Source organism: Mya arenaria, chromosome 16 (genome assembly GCF_026914265.1).
Source record: "Mya arenaria isolate MELC-2E11 chromosome 16, ASM2691426v1".
Lineage (NCBI taxonomy): Eukaryota > Metazoa > Mollusca > Bivalvia > Myida > Myidae > Mya > Mya arenaria.
Genome location: NC_069137.1, coordinates 38,697,217 through 38,717,679, shown reverse-complemented (window position 1 = coordinate 38,717,679; position 20,463 = coordinate 38,697,217). Strand labels below are relative to the sequence as shown.

The 20,463-nt window shown below is 34.0% G+C and overlaps 2 protein-coding genes across 4 annotated transcripts; one reads left to right on the top strand and one right to left on the bottom strand.

Annotated features, from left to right (window-relative positions):
• Nucleotides 1–679: 679 nt before the first annotated feature.
• Nucleotides 680–19,799, bottom strand: LOC128221184 (uncharacterized). 3 transcript variants are annotated; one of them, XM_052929654.1, is made up of 9 exons: nucleotides 19,553–19,794; nucleotides 18,757–18,822; nucleotides 15,144–15,239; nucleotides 13,620–13,741; nucleotides 5,182–5,254; nucleotides 3,952–4,113; nucleotides 3,283–3,369; nucleotides 2,114–2,238; nucleotides 680–1,615 (listed from the first exon to the last, which is right to left on the bottom strand). In XM_052929654.1, the coding sequence occupies exons 1-9, from the start codon at nucleotides 19,659–19,661 to the stop codon at nucleotides 1,418–1,420; spliced, it is 1,038 nt and encodes a 345-aa protein (XP_052785614.1). In that variant the 5' UTR covers nucleotides 19,662–19,794; the 3' UTR covers nucleotides 680–1,417. The 3 variants fall into 3 exon arrangements, with proteins under 3 accessions (XP_052785614.1, XP_052785615.1, XP_052785616.1); XM_052929655.1 differs by having other exon boundaries at nucleotides 3,952–4,095; nucleotides 19,553–19,791; XM_052929656.1 differs by lacking the exon at nucleotides 18,757–18,822 and having other exon boundaries at nucleotides 19,553–19,799.
• Nucleotides 5,372–12,060, top strand: LOC128221186 (uncharacterized). Its single transcript, XM_052929660.1, has 5 exons — nucleotides 5,372–7,287; nucleotides 7,521–7,673; nucleotides 8,603–8,721; nucleotides 9,044–9,119; nucleotides 9,453–12,060. Exons 1-5 carry the CDS (start codon nucleotides 6,108–6,110, stop codon nucleotides 10,025–10,027), a joined length of 2,103 nt encoding a protein of 700 aa, XP_052785620.1. The 5' UTR covers nucleotides 5,372–6,107; the 3' UTR covers nucleotides 10,028–12,060.
• Nucleotides 19,800–20,463: the final 664 nt, after the last annotated feature.

Below are 20,463 nucleotides of genomic sequence, written 5' to 3'. Positions count from 1 at the left end.
TATCAACGTTTTGTGTTTTGATTGTTTGCTTCATGAACATTTTCAATTTCGATTTTATGACGCGGGTGACGTAGTACACACGTAGACCCGTACCCGAACAAGTTGTGATTTGCATCCAAAGTTTTGATCAAAGTATGATGGCTTTCTAACCATTTGTTAAACAACGTTGCACTCATCCAATCGGAGCTCAATATTTAAATAAACAATGACGGCATACCCTCTTGCGTATTCCACAATGCTTTTATCTTGCAAATTTTATCAAAATGTTAAATTAAAGTCTGTTCGTTTACTTGCGTGTATGTCCGCATTTTTTTTTCCTTTGCGCGGTTATTAACACGGCGGCAATTTTGGATGAGATTATAGCTTTTTTAATTACGCTATTGTTAGAAAACACCCGTTGCTTTTTTAATCAAACTCGTATCAAACTTCATATCACCCTGTCTATAGAGAGATTTTTTTTTCTAAAATCGCCCCGCAATGACTTGACGATATACACACGAGAATGGTGGGAACTAAAAACTCGGCGGCCGTTTTGAATAAGAACATATAATTATTTCTTGATAACATTATTTTTAGAAATCTTGTTCGTCAGCTTCTCTTAAGCCAATCTATATTTTCCCGGTTTTCAAGATTTATCCCGGTTTTCATGATAAAGCGTTATAAAACACAAACATTTCAATTGCCTTTCATGCGGTATCATCTTTATTTAGTGAAGGGTCATATAAGCGTGTTAAGTGAATAGGCTCAATAAGTAGATGAGTTAAAGGATGATATATATATGAAATATCACACACCAAAATATAAACTATAACTAAAGCAACAGACGTAACAGTTCAGGCAATGTATCTGTACACTCAAAATAATCGTATAATTGCTACATGTAAAGCAAAAAAAGTACATTTACCGCACCCTATTAGGTACACATACATATACTGTCATAGTGATTGAAAGCAAAACACATTTTTGAAAATGTCTTATAGGAAAAGCACATCATATGACATAAGTATACACACAGCACTCTCGAGTCTCGGTATGATTGAATAATACCAAATTGGGCGCTCAACGTAAACTTTCATTAACTATCAGAGTGATTGGTAGCAGGCGACTACATTGTTGAATAGGAAGCACAAAATACAACAAAAATATACACACATTAGTCTCGGGGCTCAGTATCATAGAATCACATCACGAACACTTTCATTGACTCTCAGAAAGATTGCATGCAGACGACTACAATTTTGGAAAGGTCTTAAAGAAAGCACAACATACAAAGAAAGTATAAAGTCTCGAGTTCAAAAACAATTCGTCCTCGTTATATTGCCGTTTTGTCTTGCAGACTTTTCAAAAAGGTCAGCATCGCTTTCTGAAGCCTTGTTGAAGGATCATTGTCCTCTGCTCCAATATGACTGAAAACGTCTTACTCGAGAGTATCAGCCTTGACATCGTCCTTGTCGGAGCCGAAAGAATCCGCTAGTACGTCGATGTTCTCTGAGTCCATATAATCCGTTTCCACATCGATGTCCTCAGAGTCGAGAGAGACTAACGGCTGCATTGCGTCAGCTTTGTTTGGTATTTTGAAACAACCAAATGACTCGTTGAATGTGCTCTGTTTTACCTGTAGTATTATATCTATATAATTAAAATAAATCCGTATTTATTTTGACCATGCATTTATTTATTATATTAGATCTAGAGTACGTGAGCGGCATCATTGACATACATTTACTGACATATCAAAATGTAATAAAACCAATTTTTGCGAATAAATGATAACCCCAATTGTGTGATATGTTGCAATATTTAATTAAATTTACTTGACTGTTTCACTATCGTGAATGACTCCTACTAATGCGAAAATATTGTTCATAGTTTTTCCTTGATTTTTTCGCATATCTTCCAAACTAGACATAGCGGCTACTTGCCTTGTCGTACAGTAAACACTTCAATCACACCCACGGCGTAATAGTGATCGAAGTCACGTTACCTTAATACAAAAGTTACTTTTAATGAAAGCATCCATAAGTATATGTTTAGTTTTCACATTTTTTATATTTTCTGATTCTTAAAAAAATTATTACATAGAAGCGTGTTAACACTTAAAACCCCAATTTACCTGAACTGTGATGTTGACGCAGGCTGACATATCTTTAATACTGATGTTCCTGGCAACAATACAGACAAATTTGATGTCAGGGTGCTTCCTGACGTGATGAATACAGAAAGAGACATCAGTATTGTCTGGAAAAAGGAAACGATACAGACATGTTATCCAATTAGAAGTGAAGGTTACTACACTTTGCAAATTATAAAGCGTTTCAAAGTTCCAAAGCATTTGAACGATTTTAGCTTTAAATCCGCACTAATCCTTCAAGTGCTTTGTTTAGCTGAGCAAAACAACACGTTCCAAAACTTACAAACAGCATCTCAATATTATTTTTGTTAGCATACAAATAAATTGTTTGTGTACAAATGAACTATGAACCATATATCATTTTATCAATTCCATTGAATAGTTTGTTTATGTATTAGTTTGAGAATGCGATTTTCTCCCACCTCAGATAAGTAGATCCAATAAATTAACCATGCTAGAAATTCTTATCTTGCCCACGGGTGAAGATAAAATGCCCGTATGGAACTCCTTTTTAATGGTCACCACATTGTAATTACCTCCCTTGTTGAAGACTGTCGTCTGTAGCATCATGGAAACCTTGTCTTGTGGCAATATTTAGAACGCTAATTAATTATTTCTCGCTTAAAAGTCATCATGAAACAGTTTTCACGCACCTTTCAAGAAATAATGCTTCACTCTCCTTACAACTATTTAAAGACCGATTTGAAAATTAACATAATCTGAATCCCTGCGCGCATATCCATGACAACCACGAATTATCGCATATCCATACGTAATTATTTTCACTTAACACAAAAGTGTTCCAGCAAAAAATACATTGTTACTTAATTTTGTTTAACTGAGGTGGGAGAATAAACATCTACCATAGCCGCACGTGTAAGATAGGTTCATCCCGACCCTCGCGCAGGGTGTTTTGAGGAAACCTCGTTTACGCAAAACACCCTACGCTCGGATCGGAATGAACCTATCTTACACTCTCGACCATGGAAGATACTTATAATTTATTCTTAATGTGTCACCCCCAAATGGCCCTAACAGGAAATTCAGCCCTGCTGTGACTCCACAATATAAACAAAGGATGCACAGCAGGTCTTTAATATGACACACATTTCTTTGACGAGGCATTTAACTACAACATATAATAAACATACTTGCAATCTTTCCTTTTACAACTACATGTCTGCTCGCAACCAGCTTTACTTCCATCGCGTTGTGTACGGCCTTTGCAATTACACACGCTGAATATGAAAAATTAAGATATACATTGAATATCTCTATATATATTTGAATATGCTGTATAAAGCGTTTTTTTTTGTTTGGGTATGAAATAATATTTTTCGTGCAATACTGATACGATAGTTTGTGACGTAACACTATAAAGGTGTCCATGTTTCAAAGGTAAGTTATTAATTAGGTTGTCCAATGTATACAATTTAAGCAATTTATCTATCGAGCCTTTAGAAATAATAATTATTTTTGTTGCCTGAGTACCCAAAATAAAAACTTTTGGTATTATTTAACAGCGTATTGCTCAGTTATGACTTATATGTAAATGACCGAACACGCATTAAAGACAACGCTATGACAGTGTGAATTGTTGTACTTTGTTTGAACTGATATCCAACGTGCAATATCAAAAGCTTGTTTATAACATATTTCTCGGCTAAACATAAACATATACTTTCTCTACTCATAAGACCCAGACGAAGACCCTTCCAAATAATACCAAAATAGTGTGGTGTTAGCAGATATCAAACATACACATACGTGTATATAGGATACCATAATCAAATGCGCAGCATTATCTTTAAGATTACTACCTTTACAATGTGTGTAAGTTTTACAAATCTTGCATATTCCCTTGTGACAAATGGCGCTCCCGTCAATATCATCGTCCACGACTTCAGGGGAATCATCAAAGCCATATGTTCTACTATCATTGATGGGAATACCGTCTTCACCAGCTGAAACAAAAGCAGTGCCTATTTAAGGCAGCAATCAATATAACCTGTACATAAGTATTGCTATTATAAAACGTATGGCGATTTATTTTCTTTGTATTATCAATACGCTAAGATACATAGTGGCCGTGAAAGGTCAAGAATAAAAGAATTAAATTATTTAATTTTATTTCGTTTTAGGAGCATTAATTTGTTAGAGCATAATATACATCCATTGCAACAGGTCGTTGTATAATAAAGTTCAGTGCCGTTTAAAGTGTGTGTGCCTAGATGAATGTGTTTTTGAATTGGGTGTGCCTTGTTCAGTGTCTATTGAACTGTGTGTGCCTTATTCAGTATCTATTGAACTGTGTGAGCCTTGTTCGGTGTATACTAAATTGTGTGTGTCTTGTTCAGGGTCTAGTGAACTATGTGTGCCTTGTGCAGTGTATATTGAACTGTGTGTGCCTTGTTCGGTGTATACTAAATTGTGTGTGCCTTATTCAGTGTCTATTGAACTATGTGTGACTAGTTCAGTGTCTATTGAAATGTCTGTGCCTTTTTCGGTGAGTTTTTCTTACTGTGTGTGACTTGTTCAGTGTATTTGAACTGTGAGTGCCTTGTTTAGTGTCTATTGAACTATGTGTGTCTTTTTCAGTGTCTATTGAACTGTGTGTGGCTAGTTCATTGTCTATTGAGCTGTGTGTGTCTTGTTCAGTGTCTTTTATACTGTGTGTGCCTCGTTCAGTGTCTATTGAACTATGTGTGCCTTGTTCAGTGTCTATTGAACTGTGTGTGTCTTGTTCAGTGGCTAGTGAACTATGTGTGCCTTGTTCAGTGTATATTGAACTGTGTATGCCTTGTTCAATGTATATTGAACTATGTGTGTGTATTGTTCAATGTCTTTTAAACTCTGTGTGCCTTGTTCAGTGTCTATTCAGCTGTGTGAAGCTAGATGAGTGTCTAATAAACTCTGTGTGCCTAGATGAGTATATATTGAACTGTGTGTGACTCATTGAATTTCAATAGAACTTTCTTTGTATGCCTTCTTAAGTGTCTCTTGAACTTTGTTTTCTTCGTTGAGAGTCTATTTAAATTTGTACAACTTACCGATGCGATCTTGAACCAACATACCCAGAATGGTGAAACAGCCAATAGAATTGGTGTACGTCTTTCCTTTATACTTAAAAAAGTGAAGACAGTTGTATTTCATTTCAGTTGATTTTAAATATATAAATATAAATATATATATATATATATATATATATATATATATATATATATATGTGGATGGGAACGCGATTTTGATCATTGTGGCGCTAACGTGAATAACGAGAAAAAGCGAGAATCAAATCGCGCACTCTTTTCCCCTTGATGTTTCATGGTATTTTCGAGCTTAAAACTTAGTTATTTGTTGTCAACATAAAAAAAACACGTCAATTTCAGCAATAAACCCTCTGCAACACTATTTATTAACGTTTAGTTGATCATAACCTTTTAACGTGTGTTTAATTTACCGAAAGAGTTGGTCAGCTGTTCGGCTTTTGGACTTTGGTAACTACGTCTGTATGACGGTAAGGTGCAAACATTTCTGGTCGATGATGTGAGACGTTTTTGAAATAAAAACAGTATTATTTTATTTTTTTGAAACGAAAGAACATTGATCAGAATATGCTTGATCATGAAATGGTGGTTTATAACCGATATTTGTTCACATTCTGACAAACAACGCAGTAACCGAGACACCGTTTCCCAGTTATCACGAGGAACATCCGGTGTTAAACTTCAACGTTTCTGGGTTCAAATTGTGGAATTACAAGTGGTAAGTGCAAATAAAATGTTATTTAATCATTTATTGATTATGTTTAATCAGTATAACACAATCTGTAAGCTTGATAATGCAATTTGACAGTACTTTCACATGGCAATCAAAGTGATTGACAAAACCCGGAAGTGAATTCTGCGACACCTATTGGAAAATATTTTTTGTTGTTAGCAACCGATAATGACCGCCAAGGTTAAATGTTAAATAAACTATGAGTCAGTTCACGTTGTCACAGGCCTCGACGGTACCTTATGATATAGAATATATTCAAAATGATGATCCAGATTTTGCAAATGAACTACTTAAACTTGACAATCTTTATTTCAATGAACTTGTGCAGTCATCTCAAAGTCAAAATATAAAAGATTCAGATGAAAGGTCAATTTTATCATGTTTTATAAATAATGATGATTCTGATTGTGAAATAAACAATGAACAAGAGTCTGATTGTGAACATGATGTTTTTGAAACTAGTTTCAACGATGATGTACTTACTCTGTCAAATGATTATGATGGTACTTCAAGACCTGAAGATGTCAAGGAGATTCATAATGTAAACAAACTGCGAGCAGAAACATGTGGATGTAAAGGATTATATAATGGGAAACCATGCTCATCAGTAGTTGATTTTGAAAAACTGTTAGCTTACAGACAAAACTGCATGGACCTTTCAAATGATGAAAGAGAACTTGTTATTAAGAGTCTTTTGCTTGCCCATAGAGTTACCACTGGCAACATATTGTCCAATAAGAAATCACAAAAGACCCGTGTGAAACCATCGCAGATGTATTATTTTATGGGACACAAAATCTGTAAAACCACATTTATTTTTGCACATGCAACATCTTACTGCAGTTTGCAAAGAATGGCAAAATCACTGGATTCTGAGGGGATAAAGCCCAGAATTCATGGGAATAAGCACAAGGCCCCAGCTAACGCCCTTAGCTTTACAGACCGAAGCAGGTTGAAAACCTTTATTGAAAATTATGCAACAGACAATGCTTTGCCATTGCCAGGTCGGCTCCCTCATTGCCCAAATCAGACTGTTCTTTTATTGCCATCTGATGTTAACATTTCTGAAATTCATGAAATATATCAGGAAAGTGCTGTTGAGACTGGCTATAGACAAGTGTGTCTTAAAACATTTCGAAACATTTGGAATGAACTTTGCCCTCACATAGCCTTGGCAAAGCCAACGACAGACCTTTGTTTTAAATGCCAAAAATTTGGTGTAAAATTGGGAAAGTCGGGTCAGCTAAGTGATGAAGATAAAAATGAACTTGTAAGTGAGTACGAGGCTCATCTAAGCACAGCAAAAAAACAAAGAGAGCAGTACAAGGAGTTAACTGCTGCAAGCAAAGATGTTCATAGCAGTGAAATTCTTTCACAAGGTTAGAGCCATTCCAAAACCAAAATAAGATTTATATGTTAATATATTGATCAAAAATATTTGTTCTGAGTACACTTGTCTGTGCCACAATTAATTATTATTTACCCTAACATTTTCTGATACAGTGTATATTACTATCATTTGAAAGTTACTGAATAGCGGTCGGATCACCTGTTGTCATAAATTACAATACTATTTGATTTTTTTTAAATGCTATAATTATTGTCTTTAAAGGTGCTGAACCATGTAGCCAAGATGTGCACTACCACTACTCATGGGACTTTGCCCAGCAAGTTCACTATCCACATCATGCACAACAAGTTGGGCCGATATATTTCGCCACCCCACGAAAGTGCCAAGTGTTTGGCATGTGCGCCGAAGGTTCAGGTAAATTTTTATGGTTAGATGTCACTTGGAATTAAACAAGGAGTAACAGAATAAGACAGTTAAAACTAACTGAAGTAATACATAGTTTACAAATAATTTATTTTTCACAGTTTTTCCGTATTTTACCATTAAGAAAGATTACTAGGTATACCTAGTAGAATTCATTTTTATGCGTGATTGGCTTGTCGATGTTATCACGTGATATTACCAAGTTGGGTATGTAGCTTAAATGTTCCAAAGGTTTAGAGTAAGCCTTCGTAGCACAGTGAATACAACACTGGACTGCAATTTTGGCAACTACGGATCGAACATTAACATTTTGGTATTTTTATGCCCCCTTTTGAAAAAAGTGGGGTATATTGTTTTGCACATGTCGGTCGGTCGGTCGGTCTGTCTGTCGGTCGGTCGGAATACCAAATGGTTTCCGATCAATAACTTGAGAACGCTTTGACCGAGGGACCTCATACTTGGTATGTGTATTGGTCATCACCAGCAGATGAACCCTATTGATTTTGAGGTCAGTGGGTCAAAGGTCAAGGTCAGTGACCTTTACATGAAAAACGGTTTCCGATCAATAACTTGAGAACGCTTTGACCCAGGAACCTCATACTTGGTAGGTGTATTGGTCATGACCAGCAGATGAACCCTATTGATTTTGAGGTCAGTGGGTCAAAGGTCAAGGTCAGTGTGACTGTAAGCTGAAAAAAGGTTTTCTGATTGTCCATATTTTATTTAAGTGTCCAAATCCTACTAACAATTTGGCTCCCAAGGGGGCATAAATGTTTCACTAACATCTCTTGTTCTTTCAATTTTGATATCAAAAAGTAAAACATTTTATTAAATAATTGTCCTGAGATTCATTACAGAAAAAACATTTTTTGATGCCAATCTGGTGTAAAGTCCCTTTAACAATTAATATTTATTAACAGGAAAGCAGACATTTTATCTTGTGGACGAGGCCGAATTGCCAGGGAAAGGAAGCGACAGTGTCGTGAGCATGGCCCACCACTACTTTCAGCACTTTGGCGTTGGTGAAAAACATGCTGAGGTATTTAGTGCTTCAAAACGATTACCCATTAAAATTATCTATAGAATAAATATGGATTAAAGGTTCTATCAGCCTATGCAAAGTTCATCCTTATTGCTGAGAAGAGATTATGATAATCAATAGTGAATATAATAGATGATGAAACTTAACATATATTACACCATGAAACACATTCTTACTCAGATGTTTTTCCATTTCACATTCGATGCTTGATAACAATTGGATATTTAGTTTCAACTATGGCTTATGAAATGTGTCCCTCATTGTAACATTGTACTGCATAAAGCTCAAATATGAAAAAAGATTGTATTAAATTTTCCAGGTTCATTTTGATAATGCCGTTGGCCAAAACAAGAACCTAACTGTGCTTTGGTATGCCATGTGGCGTGTTATGACAGGTCAGTTTTCTAATCTGTTAATAATTGTTCGTCTGTTTTTTAAGGACTTGTGCATTGAGCTGTCTTTTGAAATCAATCACATCATTGATACCTGCAAGCAGTGCTCTAATTTAATAGAATGCTGAACTGGATTAAGTTAAAGCATAGTTGGCAGTAATTTTATATAAGGGATATGTTATAACTAAATAAACATATATGTAAACACTCCATTATTGTAAGATTTATATGTCTTGAAAATTTTATTATACCATAGCTAAAATAATATCCTTAGTTTTTTTTTTTGAATATAGATACGTTTTATTTACACTGAACAGATCTTCCTACAATTTTCAGGACTGCATGAGAGTGTAACACTAAACACTATGTTGGCTGGGCACACCAAATTTGCTCCTGACTGTCACTTCGGCATCTGGAAGGTCAAGTGGCGATGCTGTAATGCCGAGAATCTTCAAGAAATTGCCCACACAGTATCCGCCTCTTCAAAGTCTGGCCACAACATCCCACAGCTGGTTAATGACCCTCAGCAGCCAGTGACATTTCACAGTTGGAAATCATTCCTAAATACGTATTTCAAAACTCTAAAGAATATCACCAAATACCACCATTTCCATGTATCAAAACAGAAACCAGGAGTTGTAGTTTGCAAAGAGTTTGTAGATTCATCAGAAAGTGAATTTAATCTTTTGAGGATGAATCCAGAATGTGGTATTTTGCCTGAACTAAAGCACGCACCGTGCCTAGATGCTGCACGTCAATGGTACCTTCACGATTCTATAGGTCCATTCTTTAGATCTGAGTCATCAAGATCTGCAGTATGCCCTAAACCAACTATGGGGAAAGTCAAAGTTGATATTGGCAAAAATGACACACCGAAAGGCAGTAAACGCAAACATAGCCTTCTGTGTTAATTTAATGTGGACTGGTTAAATGTAGTGCTGCATAGATATGTTTGTCAAACCAGCCAGGAAGTATACTTATGTCATAAATGGCATTTTAAGCAAGTGTAATAAATTGTAACATGACATCATAATAATGAATAGTGTTGAAAATGTGAACTCTTTGTAGTATCGATGTGTTTAGGACTTTAAATACTCACATTAGTAGGTTTGATATGAATATGAGAGGAAATGAAAAATAACTTATTGGGATTGTTTACTTAGATTGTTATAGGCTTGCAAAGTCCCTTTATATTAGTTGGACAGAAAACACTTCTTTAATCAACTTTGTATTGAACAACTTGAGAAATATCCTCTACATCTAAAGACTAGCGCAATTAAGTTATATGTATCTCTGCCATTTGAAGCAGGAGAAAGAATATTTGCTTTTTTGTTGCATTGCATTGTGGAAGTGTTTTTTATTACAAAATCATTGCAAACTACAACTCTGTTTTTTTGCAAATGAAAGAGAATGTGCAGATTTTTCCTTAATCACTTGCTAGGCCTTTAGCATTAATTACCGAAATGTGACTTGACAATTTAAGAAGATGCATTTTTTAGAATTAATACTTCAGTTGAAAATGACATCTCAATGAATTAAGTATTGTCATTTACTCATTTGTTGATGAAATGTTGATTGTAGATCAAATGTTTGTGGCAAATGTGAAAAAATGATCAAAAAATGGCATTATCACATGTAACCATAGCAACAGACTGTTGTTTCCATAGTTCTTTTTGTCATTTTGTACATAAATGAGCAATGTGTACTCTTTGTCTCTATGAATTAGTTAATGTGTTAGCTATAACATACAGTAAAGTTAGTATTTCGACATTGATAGTGCATTTAAAGTAAGAACATTTTTAATGGACATTGTTTTCAAACTGTTTATCAATGTGTAACAGAATGATCCATATCTTTTGATTTCTTTGTACAAAAATGACTTAAACTTAAGGTTTTTATATCTTACACACTTGGTATCATTTAGATGCCAAGAACTTAAAAGGCATTGTAAATTAGGAACACATCTTTTTGTGGCAGACTTCAAAAATGATTGGAATTAGCATTTTCATTAGTAACCATAGCAACAGATTTTTGCTTTGACCGTTGTGGCCAATTTCTATGTCATTATGGACATTAGCAATGTGTACTTGCTATTTTAATTTTGAAGTTTATGTAACACTAGTAAAGATAAGTTAAAAATTTAAATATCTTGACATGGATATTGTATTCAAAATTAGAACAGTTTTGTTCAAATTGTTTTTTAGCGCTGTGTTTCAAAATGTTTCATATGTTTTTTTGAACTTTTGTGAAATTTAACTTGAAACTGCAGTTTTAATTTCTGAAAATACTTAGTATCATAAAGAAGTCAATAACTATAAATAATTTAACTAAGATATAATTCTTTGTTATGCAGACTTTCAAAAATGATTGGTAATAGCATTTTCATAAGTAACCATAGCAACTGAATTTTGCTATGACGTTTGTTGTAAGTTTCTTTATCACTATGGACATTAGCGATGTATACTTGTTATTTTCCTTTTGCAGTTTATGTGATTCAAGTAAAGATACATAGTTTTATATTTTAATATTTTGACTTTAATACTTCATTCAAAATAAGAACAGATTTAGCCAACATTTAGTTCAAATTGTGTTTAATCCCTCTTTTACAAAATGTTCTATATCCATTGGTTTTTTTAATATTTGACTTGCAACTTCAGATTTTATTTCTGCAATTGCTTGGTATCATAAAAAAGTCAATTACTTAAAACACAACTTTATGAATAACATTATTTTTTGGTAAACATGTAGAAAATGAGTGAAAATGGCTTTATCAATAGTTACCATAGCAACCAAATGCAGTTTTGAACTTTTTATTAACTTTTGTAATCAAACAATGAGTGCTTATTGTTTCTATGCTAAAACTTATATGTTACATGTAAATAGTCCTTGACATGATATTAATGTGACATGGATATTTCATTCTAAATAAACACATTAGACCATACATTTTGTTCATTTCAATTTCTACACCCGTGTTACGAAAAGTACTATATTTTTTTAGGTTTTGTGAATTTTGTCTTGAAACTTTGGATTTTTTTTCTAGAAATACTTGGCATCATAAAGGTAACAATATCTCAAAATGTCATTTTTGGGCCAGAATGATCATATTCCCATTCCCATCCACATATATAAATCGTACTCAAAATTAAACTTAATTATTGATTGTCACAAATCATTTATACAATTTAATCTGTTTTCCAACTTTTGTTTACTTGCTGAGTTTCACTATCAGGATACGACTATGATTAATATATTAGTAAGAATGAATAATGTTTCCACATCGATATTATTTTAATTAAATAAAATGGTATTTTTCATTTAGTGTACAATGATTAAATTCAATGATTCTTTCTGATGTACAAACTACATACACGTTATATGAATTGAACAGCAGTATCGGCTTGATCAATGCTGTTGACAGAAATGAATTGCGCAGCGCTTGCAGTGTCCAGTAGTAACGGTTTAAGGGCCTTGTATAAGGTATGTATGGCAAATTAATCCCCAGCTTACCAGCCCCTGTTTTATGGACTATGCCAAATCAGTGTTTATTATTTATTTGTTAATTGCCATTTGGGGGTGTGTTTTAAGAAAATGCGCAGCGCTGGCAGTGTCCAGTAATAACGGTTAAAAGGCCCATTTTTAAGGAATGTTATGCAATTTTTTCCCTAGATTTCCAGTTCCAGTTTAATGGACTTAATGCCATATCAGTGTATATTATTTATTCGTCAATTGTCTGTAGGGGCTGTGTTTTAAGAAAATGGGCTGCCTCCTTTATCTTTGACTGATCAATATTCATTTCTGATTGATGGTAAAAGTCGCAAGAGGGCAATAAGGACCGTGTGTAATTCCCAAGATTAGAGTTCAGGTTCACATACAGAATGGTTAAACAAGGCTTTTAAGCAGTTTTGAAACTGTTCGTTGTTGATATATCTCAAAATTAATGTTAAAGGGACTGTACACAAGATTGGCACCAAAATAAGTTTTTTTTTGTGACGAATCTCAGGCAATTATTTAATAGAATGTGTTACGTTTTGATATCATAATTGTAAAAATAAGTACCAAACTGTAAAAAATAAATAATTCTGTCGGAGACCGGGTTCGAACCCGCGTCGCCAAAATTGCAGTTCAGCGTCGTATCCACTGAGCTACGACCGCTTACTTTAAACAGGTGACATAATTAAGCTAAACACCTCACTCGGTAATATCACGTGATAACACCGACTAGCCAATCACTCATAAGGAATGAATTCTACTAGGTAGACATACCCAGTAATCTTTTTTAATGTAAAAATACGAAATAACTGCTAAACTTAATTAAATTGTAAACTATGTGGTACTTCAGTTAATCAGTTTCAATGCATTGTAAACATTAATACCAAGACAATTTTCCTTTTTTTCTTGCAAATTAATCATCTGGTGCACAGTTGCTTTAATATATGTTGTGTCCCTAATCATTGTATAACAACACTTCAACAGCATACATTAAAGATATTTAGGGCTTACCTTCACGGAAAGATCGAGGCAAGAGTGCAGTTTTGCCATGTCCACATCTTTCGGGATTAGACATATTTCCTCTATATTTATAATGGGAACATTACGAGAACAAAACGACCGAGCAGCAGGTCCTGAAAACATAAACAGGCCCAAATGATGATGTGAAACCCATTTTTGTAATTTTGCATTTCAATTTTGTTAATAATTGAAAAATAATTAGTTTTTTGCAGTTTTCGGATTGCATGCTCGGAGTTGTTAAACCTTAAATGTAACGCAGGATTATGATATAAATTAAAATCGGTTTGCCTTGAATACACATACTCCCTACTAACAAATCCCCAAACAAAAACAAAGATAAAAAGGAGTTGCAGTTACGATTATTACTCGTAAAACAGATGGCGAAACCTCACTTTCAGCATGTATACCTAACCATTTTCCCAAATATACCCGATGTATAATAAGTTACAAGTAATACCCCCAGTATAATAGCTTACCTGCTTTATACCCGGTATACTATCATGGTTTGTATATACCCTGTATACTATCTTACCTATAAAATCACATGTATACTATCTATTTGGTATAACCAATATATACCCAATATATACAACCTTACCTGTAGTATCCTATGTATAATATCTAACCTGTAAAATCCCCTGTATACTATCTACTTGGTATACCCAATATAAACAACCTTACCTGTAATATCCCCTGTATACTATCTAACCTGTAAAATCCCCTGTATACTATCTACTTGGTATACCCAATATATACAACCTTACCTGTAGTATCCCCTGTATACTACCTAACCTGTTAAATCCCCTGTATACTATCTACTTGGTATACCCAATATATACAACCTTACCTGTAGTATCCCCTGTATACTATCTCACCTGTAATATCCCCTGTATACTATCTTACCTATAAATTTCCTGTATACTATCCTACCTGTAATATCCCCTGTATACTTTCTTACCGGTAATATCCTCTGTATACTGTCTTACTTGTAGTATCCCCTGTATAATATCTTACCTGTAATATCCCCTGTATACTATCTAACCTGTTATATTTCTGTATACTATCTTACCTGTAATCTCCCCTGTATACCTTCTTATCTGTAATATCCCCTGTAAACTGTCTTACCTGTAGTAACCCCTGTATACAATTTTACCTGTAAAATACCTTATATACTATCTTACCTGCTTTATCCCCTGTATACTATCTTGCTTTGCATATCCCATGTATGCTATCTAACATGTAAAATCCCCTGTATACTATCTAACCTGGTATACCCCATATATACCATATAACATGTAATATCCCCTGTGTACAATCTTATATGGTATACCCTATATATACTATCTTACCATTAAAATCCCTTGTATACCATCTTGCTTGGTATATCCCCTTTATACTATCTTACCTGTCATATACATTGTATACTATCTAACCTGGTATTCAAAAGTCATACTATGTTACCTGATATATCCCCTGTATCATATTTTACGTGGTATATCCCATATACTATCTCACCTGTAATATCGCCTTCTACCAACAATTTGGTATTCAAAGTCATCCTTAACCGTATTTTCCCGGCATGACCAAATCTCACAGTTGCCACAATGCACACTGAAATGCAAAAGAAAAGTCATTTTACAATTAAATCTCGTCCTTAGATAACAAGATGTGCTTGTAAAACATGTATATCACCCAAATTGCAGCAAACAGTCATTTCACATTTAATATATGAGGAGTTATTTAAGGTTATGATCAAACTCACTTTCAAGTTTGAAGATAGTAGGTCAATATTTTTAGCAGTTCTGGTTTTCGGAGTTGTTCAGTAATACTTTCGCGTAAAACATGTTTGCGACCTCCTCACAATAGTAAATTAGTTAAATGGATTCACTGCAATTAAGTTAATAAATAATGCATATAACTGCTTAAAGATTGATTAAAGTGGTTTTCAAAACGTTAATTATAATAATACGACAATGGTTAATTTTCTTGTAATTTTAAAGCAAATCATTAAAGTTATTTATCCTTGTATTTTTCAACATCTGTTTGAAAGATGACTATGACTTTTGTCAATCTGATAACCTTGACCTTTGATCTAAGAATCAATGGAGGGCTCTACATATAACAACCCCCCCCCATCTAGTGTGTGGACCATAGGTTCAAGGTTTTATCATTATAAAGATCGGACAAGGTTTTATTGTGCTCAATATTACAGTGACATTTGACCTACTGACCTATTCTGTTTATTACCAATACCCCTAACACTTTTGGGGACCCAAGCTTTTAGTAGCCATCCAGTTATCAATCGTAAAATGTTTGATAGACGAACCGACGAACCTACATGTGCAAAGCAATATATCCCCGTTTCTTTGAAGGCGAGAAGCTATAGATGTACAAATTTTCTGAGCGTTTACATCGACAAATCAGCCTTTAGTCATCTTTAGACGTATTGGCATTTTATCGATTTATTGAACAAATAAATATTACTGCACTATTACATTAAGAAGTGTATCTCTACATTTAGACATGAACCTCTTATACAGAAATGCAATTGTATATTATTGTGGTATTTTATATTAAAAAGACCAGGTCCAGAATTCAATATTGATCTTGAATTTCTCATTAGACACGCCTTGGTGATTCCATTCAGCCTATTGGTCAGCTGAAGATACAGGCCAAACAAAACGCATACGCGCAGATAGTCTTAAGACAACAAACTCCAAAGAACTACTTCTAGTCATGTCGTTTTAACCCATTTGTTTTGTCTCAATGCGCTCTATGTTTAGAAGAATGATGTCAAGACCATAAAAATAGTTTAGTTGCATTGCAGTTCGAGTATGAGTTTTTGCTTGTTCGGCTATTTCCGCGCTGTAATTCTGTATCCCGGCGTTTTAATTTTAGCAGGATACAACTATTTTTAGAGCACTATATTTATCAGATTAATGTGGGTCAAAATAATGAAGGCTCTATTAGGAATGTAACATACTGATATTTACTCTGAGTTTAGCCCATGATATTCCAGAAGTTATTACCAACCGCAAGTGTTCCATCGCCTGCAGGGTTTGCTATAACCTGACGTGACCCTGAAGCACGCTTATATGTAATGGTGCATTTCTTATTTGACTTTTATGAGATAAGAAACAAATATAATTGTCTGAGTGTCAAAATAGTTGTATCTCAGGTTTCGCGTTGCTAATGATTCAAATACTATAATTCATCTGGTACACGATAATATGATATTATTCATTCTATGATATTAGGCGTTTATATTTCTAATGAGATGTTTTCAATTATTTTTTGGCATAAAAGCTTCGTTCCGGTGTATTCTTGGCATAGTTTTAGACATCAGGCTTTCAATTTATATAAGCTCACATGCCCTGATACGACAGTGCGTCATGCATATGCTTGGTGAAGCAAAGTAGTTCGGATTAAACCTGTTAAAAACCAAAAAGTACGAAGCATTCATAACAGCACTAGTACTATTTCTACACAGGTACTTACATTAAACATAAATAACATTAAATTTATCAACAAACTTTTAAAAGCACAATTGTAATTATTTTCATTCATAAAACAGACAAGTTCCGATTATCTAAAAATAGTTTCAACTACATTAATTGACCGATATTCTAAACATAGTTTCTACATGCATTAACTGACCACGTGTTTGTCCTCACTGAGGGAAAACGGCCATCTGATAAGCTCTGCATTTTGAAAGGAATTATTGCTAAAGTTGTTCGTAAACTAAAATCATTTTCCTTAGACAATTAAAACGTGTATGTTCATAAAATGTGCCTAACGTATCATATCTAAATAAAGCACCGAAATACCTTTAGAAACGATTAAAAGGGGCATGCATTATAACTTCAAATACATGGCGACGGGGGATACGTCGACTGAAGTGATAAGCTGTGCATTTGAAAGGGTATTATATCTGAAGTTGGTTTTAAACAAATGATTTTCCTTAAACAGAATGTGTATGCTAAAAAAAAGGAAATGGTATATATAATGTTTTATTCTATGTATTTCCAATCGTATGATATCTAATTAGAGCAACGAAAAACCTTTAGAAACGATTGAAAGGGGCATGCATTGTAACATGAAATACATGAGGATGGGGGTTTAACAAATGAACAAGTGACGTTTACATATACAAAATGACACAAGACGCCATAAAATAGATATATATTTGTTTCCTTGCCCAAACTGGGCACAAGCTCTCTTGACCCTCGGTACAATTTTCACTTTTATCTATATGTCCTTGACCCATTCCCATTGTTCAAATAAAATTTGCAACTATCACATATTTGACTGCAGATCGTCTTTCAGCGCATCTTAAATTTAAGTGCAATTTACGTTTCTTATTGAATACGACCCCTGGAAGAAACAACGATGTAATTATTTGTATATTTAGAAAAAATAGAAGATAATATTGCAGAAATACTAATGTACTAGTTTATAAGAACTTTATAAGAAGTTTATAAAACACGATACGTTTTTATTATTTTGGCACATATTGCATTTGGTTTATCATATAATTATAATCTAGTGGAATCATTAAGGTAGCACATCATTTTAAACTATGATCAGCTCGACAATTTCTTAATAGTTATGTTTAATTTCCTGGTTTAAAATACTAAATTTAAAAGACATTTACCATCAAATATTAATTTAATATAAATTGAAATACCCCCCCCCCCCCATTTCAGAATTTTGATAAAAATGAAAACAAAAGAAATTATTTACTTTAAAATGAAACTACTGTATAAACTTCTGTTAGAAATTTTAGCTCATGAAAAATGAAAACACAAAAATGCTATTGGATCGGTTCTAACCGTTATCATGAAACCCTCAAAAACTTGTAGTCCTGTGCTTAAAACATTGGCTTAAGCATTAACATTGAAGAGACTCAAGCGGAGGTTTTTATTAGGGGTGTGTTACCTTCAATTAGCTTGATAAATTCAATTGCTATTTGTTTTATTTTGACTTTGAACACTTTGGACTCGATTTTAAAAGAACAACCGGCCGGTTGACATAGGAATCCAGTTAGCGTATGTTTCAATGCAGAATACGGATTAGTCTACACGTTATATATTTACTAACTCAACCTATTTTACAAAAATAAGCTTACTCGTGTCTGTCGTGGTGAATTTCAAGCATTCCTTACATTCCTTGTTCTTACATATGAAACCAAGATCTGTAAAATACAAGCAAAATTTACTGCAGGGACTAAAATATAATATACGATGGTTGTTCTGTAAGCTCGTGGAATTGAACCATGAATTGATAAATATTTTGGAAAATGGTTAATTACAACACAATCCATTCAATGCAATTGATTGTAGTAATTTGGTGTATTCAATCAAACACGTCGTGTGGAATTCAGGTTTCCCTGACAACACACCTATATGAAGTTGACTGATCGAAGTAAATACTGTTTTAAGACCATCTTCAAACATGCGCTTATATTATGCTCAAATTTCTCAAACTTACAGAACAACAATCGTACCAATGGAATATTTGCTATAATTGTAGTACAAGGCAGACTGTTCTTGTGAAATCCTACTTACAGCATTCCTGTTCGAAACTTCTTCTGCGCGACATTGAATGCGAAGCAATGGAGTTTTTATCAATAGTATGTTAACGTTAAGTTCGAAAAAGTTTGAGAGAAGTGAACTATTAATTAAATGTGAAATTTAAAATACAGTAAATTCCGTTACGCCAGACACATAATTTCTTTCCGGACTGTGTGTTTCTCTACCTATTTTATATTTTCAACGTTAATACGTATGTAAGCGCCATTTTCCCCGGCTAATCGATTGAATATGTAGTCTTTTAATCAAATAGTAAATGTTTAACTCCTGGATTTGATTATAATCTAAAAATGACTGTTTTCTTTACCACAAAATATTACCATAAGAGCTTACCTTGAGTATCCGTCGTAGCCTGAATTAATTCCCTTTCAAACTTAAGTGAGGCGGCTTGAGAAACATGAACGACCATGGCAAGAATAACGAGATTAAGGATTATCGACATTTTCGCAGTATAAAAAACTGCTGAAACCTTATATTCACTTCAAACCATAAATGTCATTCAATGCACAGGCTCTGTTCAGTTGTTTACTGACTGTTTTATACTATCATGGCTGAGTACCAGTTTCGATCTAACAATGATTTTACTACTTATGTTATATCTCACGTGCTTCAGCTTTAAGTGGTTTAATTGTCCAGCCAAGACAATGATTATTGTTGAGTACTTGGAATGTGCTCACTTTATGTACGAAAAACCTTACATATTAAGAGCAGATTACATGACAAATATCATAATATAAGGTTATTTTTTAATTCCACATACTAGGTAATACATGTATAATAGTTACGCAAAATGTCGCCGAATGTATCAAAGAAAGACATCGCATATCTATATTAATGATTGTGGAGGCATATCGTGAAACTTGTTCATAACGACAACTAAATATGATAATTGTTTGTTTTGGTGTAAGATCGTTATGTATTTCGCCGAGTGAGCGCCAAATGTTATATTTCACGGGTGGTGTAGCCTCGAAATATTCACTTCTTGTGTTCATGAGGTAAACTATATTAAACTTACACTTAAACAAATAAAAATTTCATTACATGCTTAAAATTGGAATTAAAAGTAATCTTATTACATTTTGTAGAAAAATGCGCCCATTTGTATGCGCGCGTAATGTCATTTCGGAATTGACGTCTTTGAAATTGTGATCAGCCCTGTGCGCGCTGAAGTTTGATTTGGAACCGAGACCGAGTTAGTTTTTCAAAACGTTGACACATAACTTTCTGATATGTTCACTGCTGAA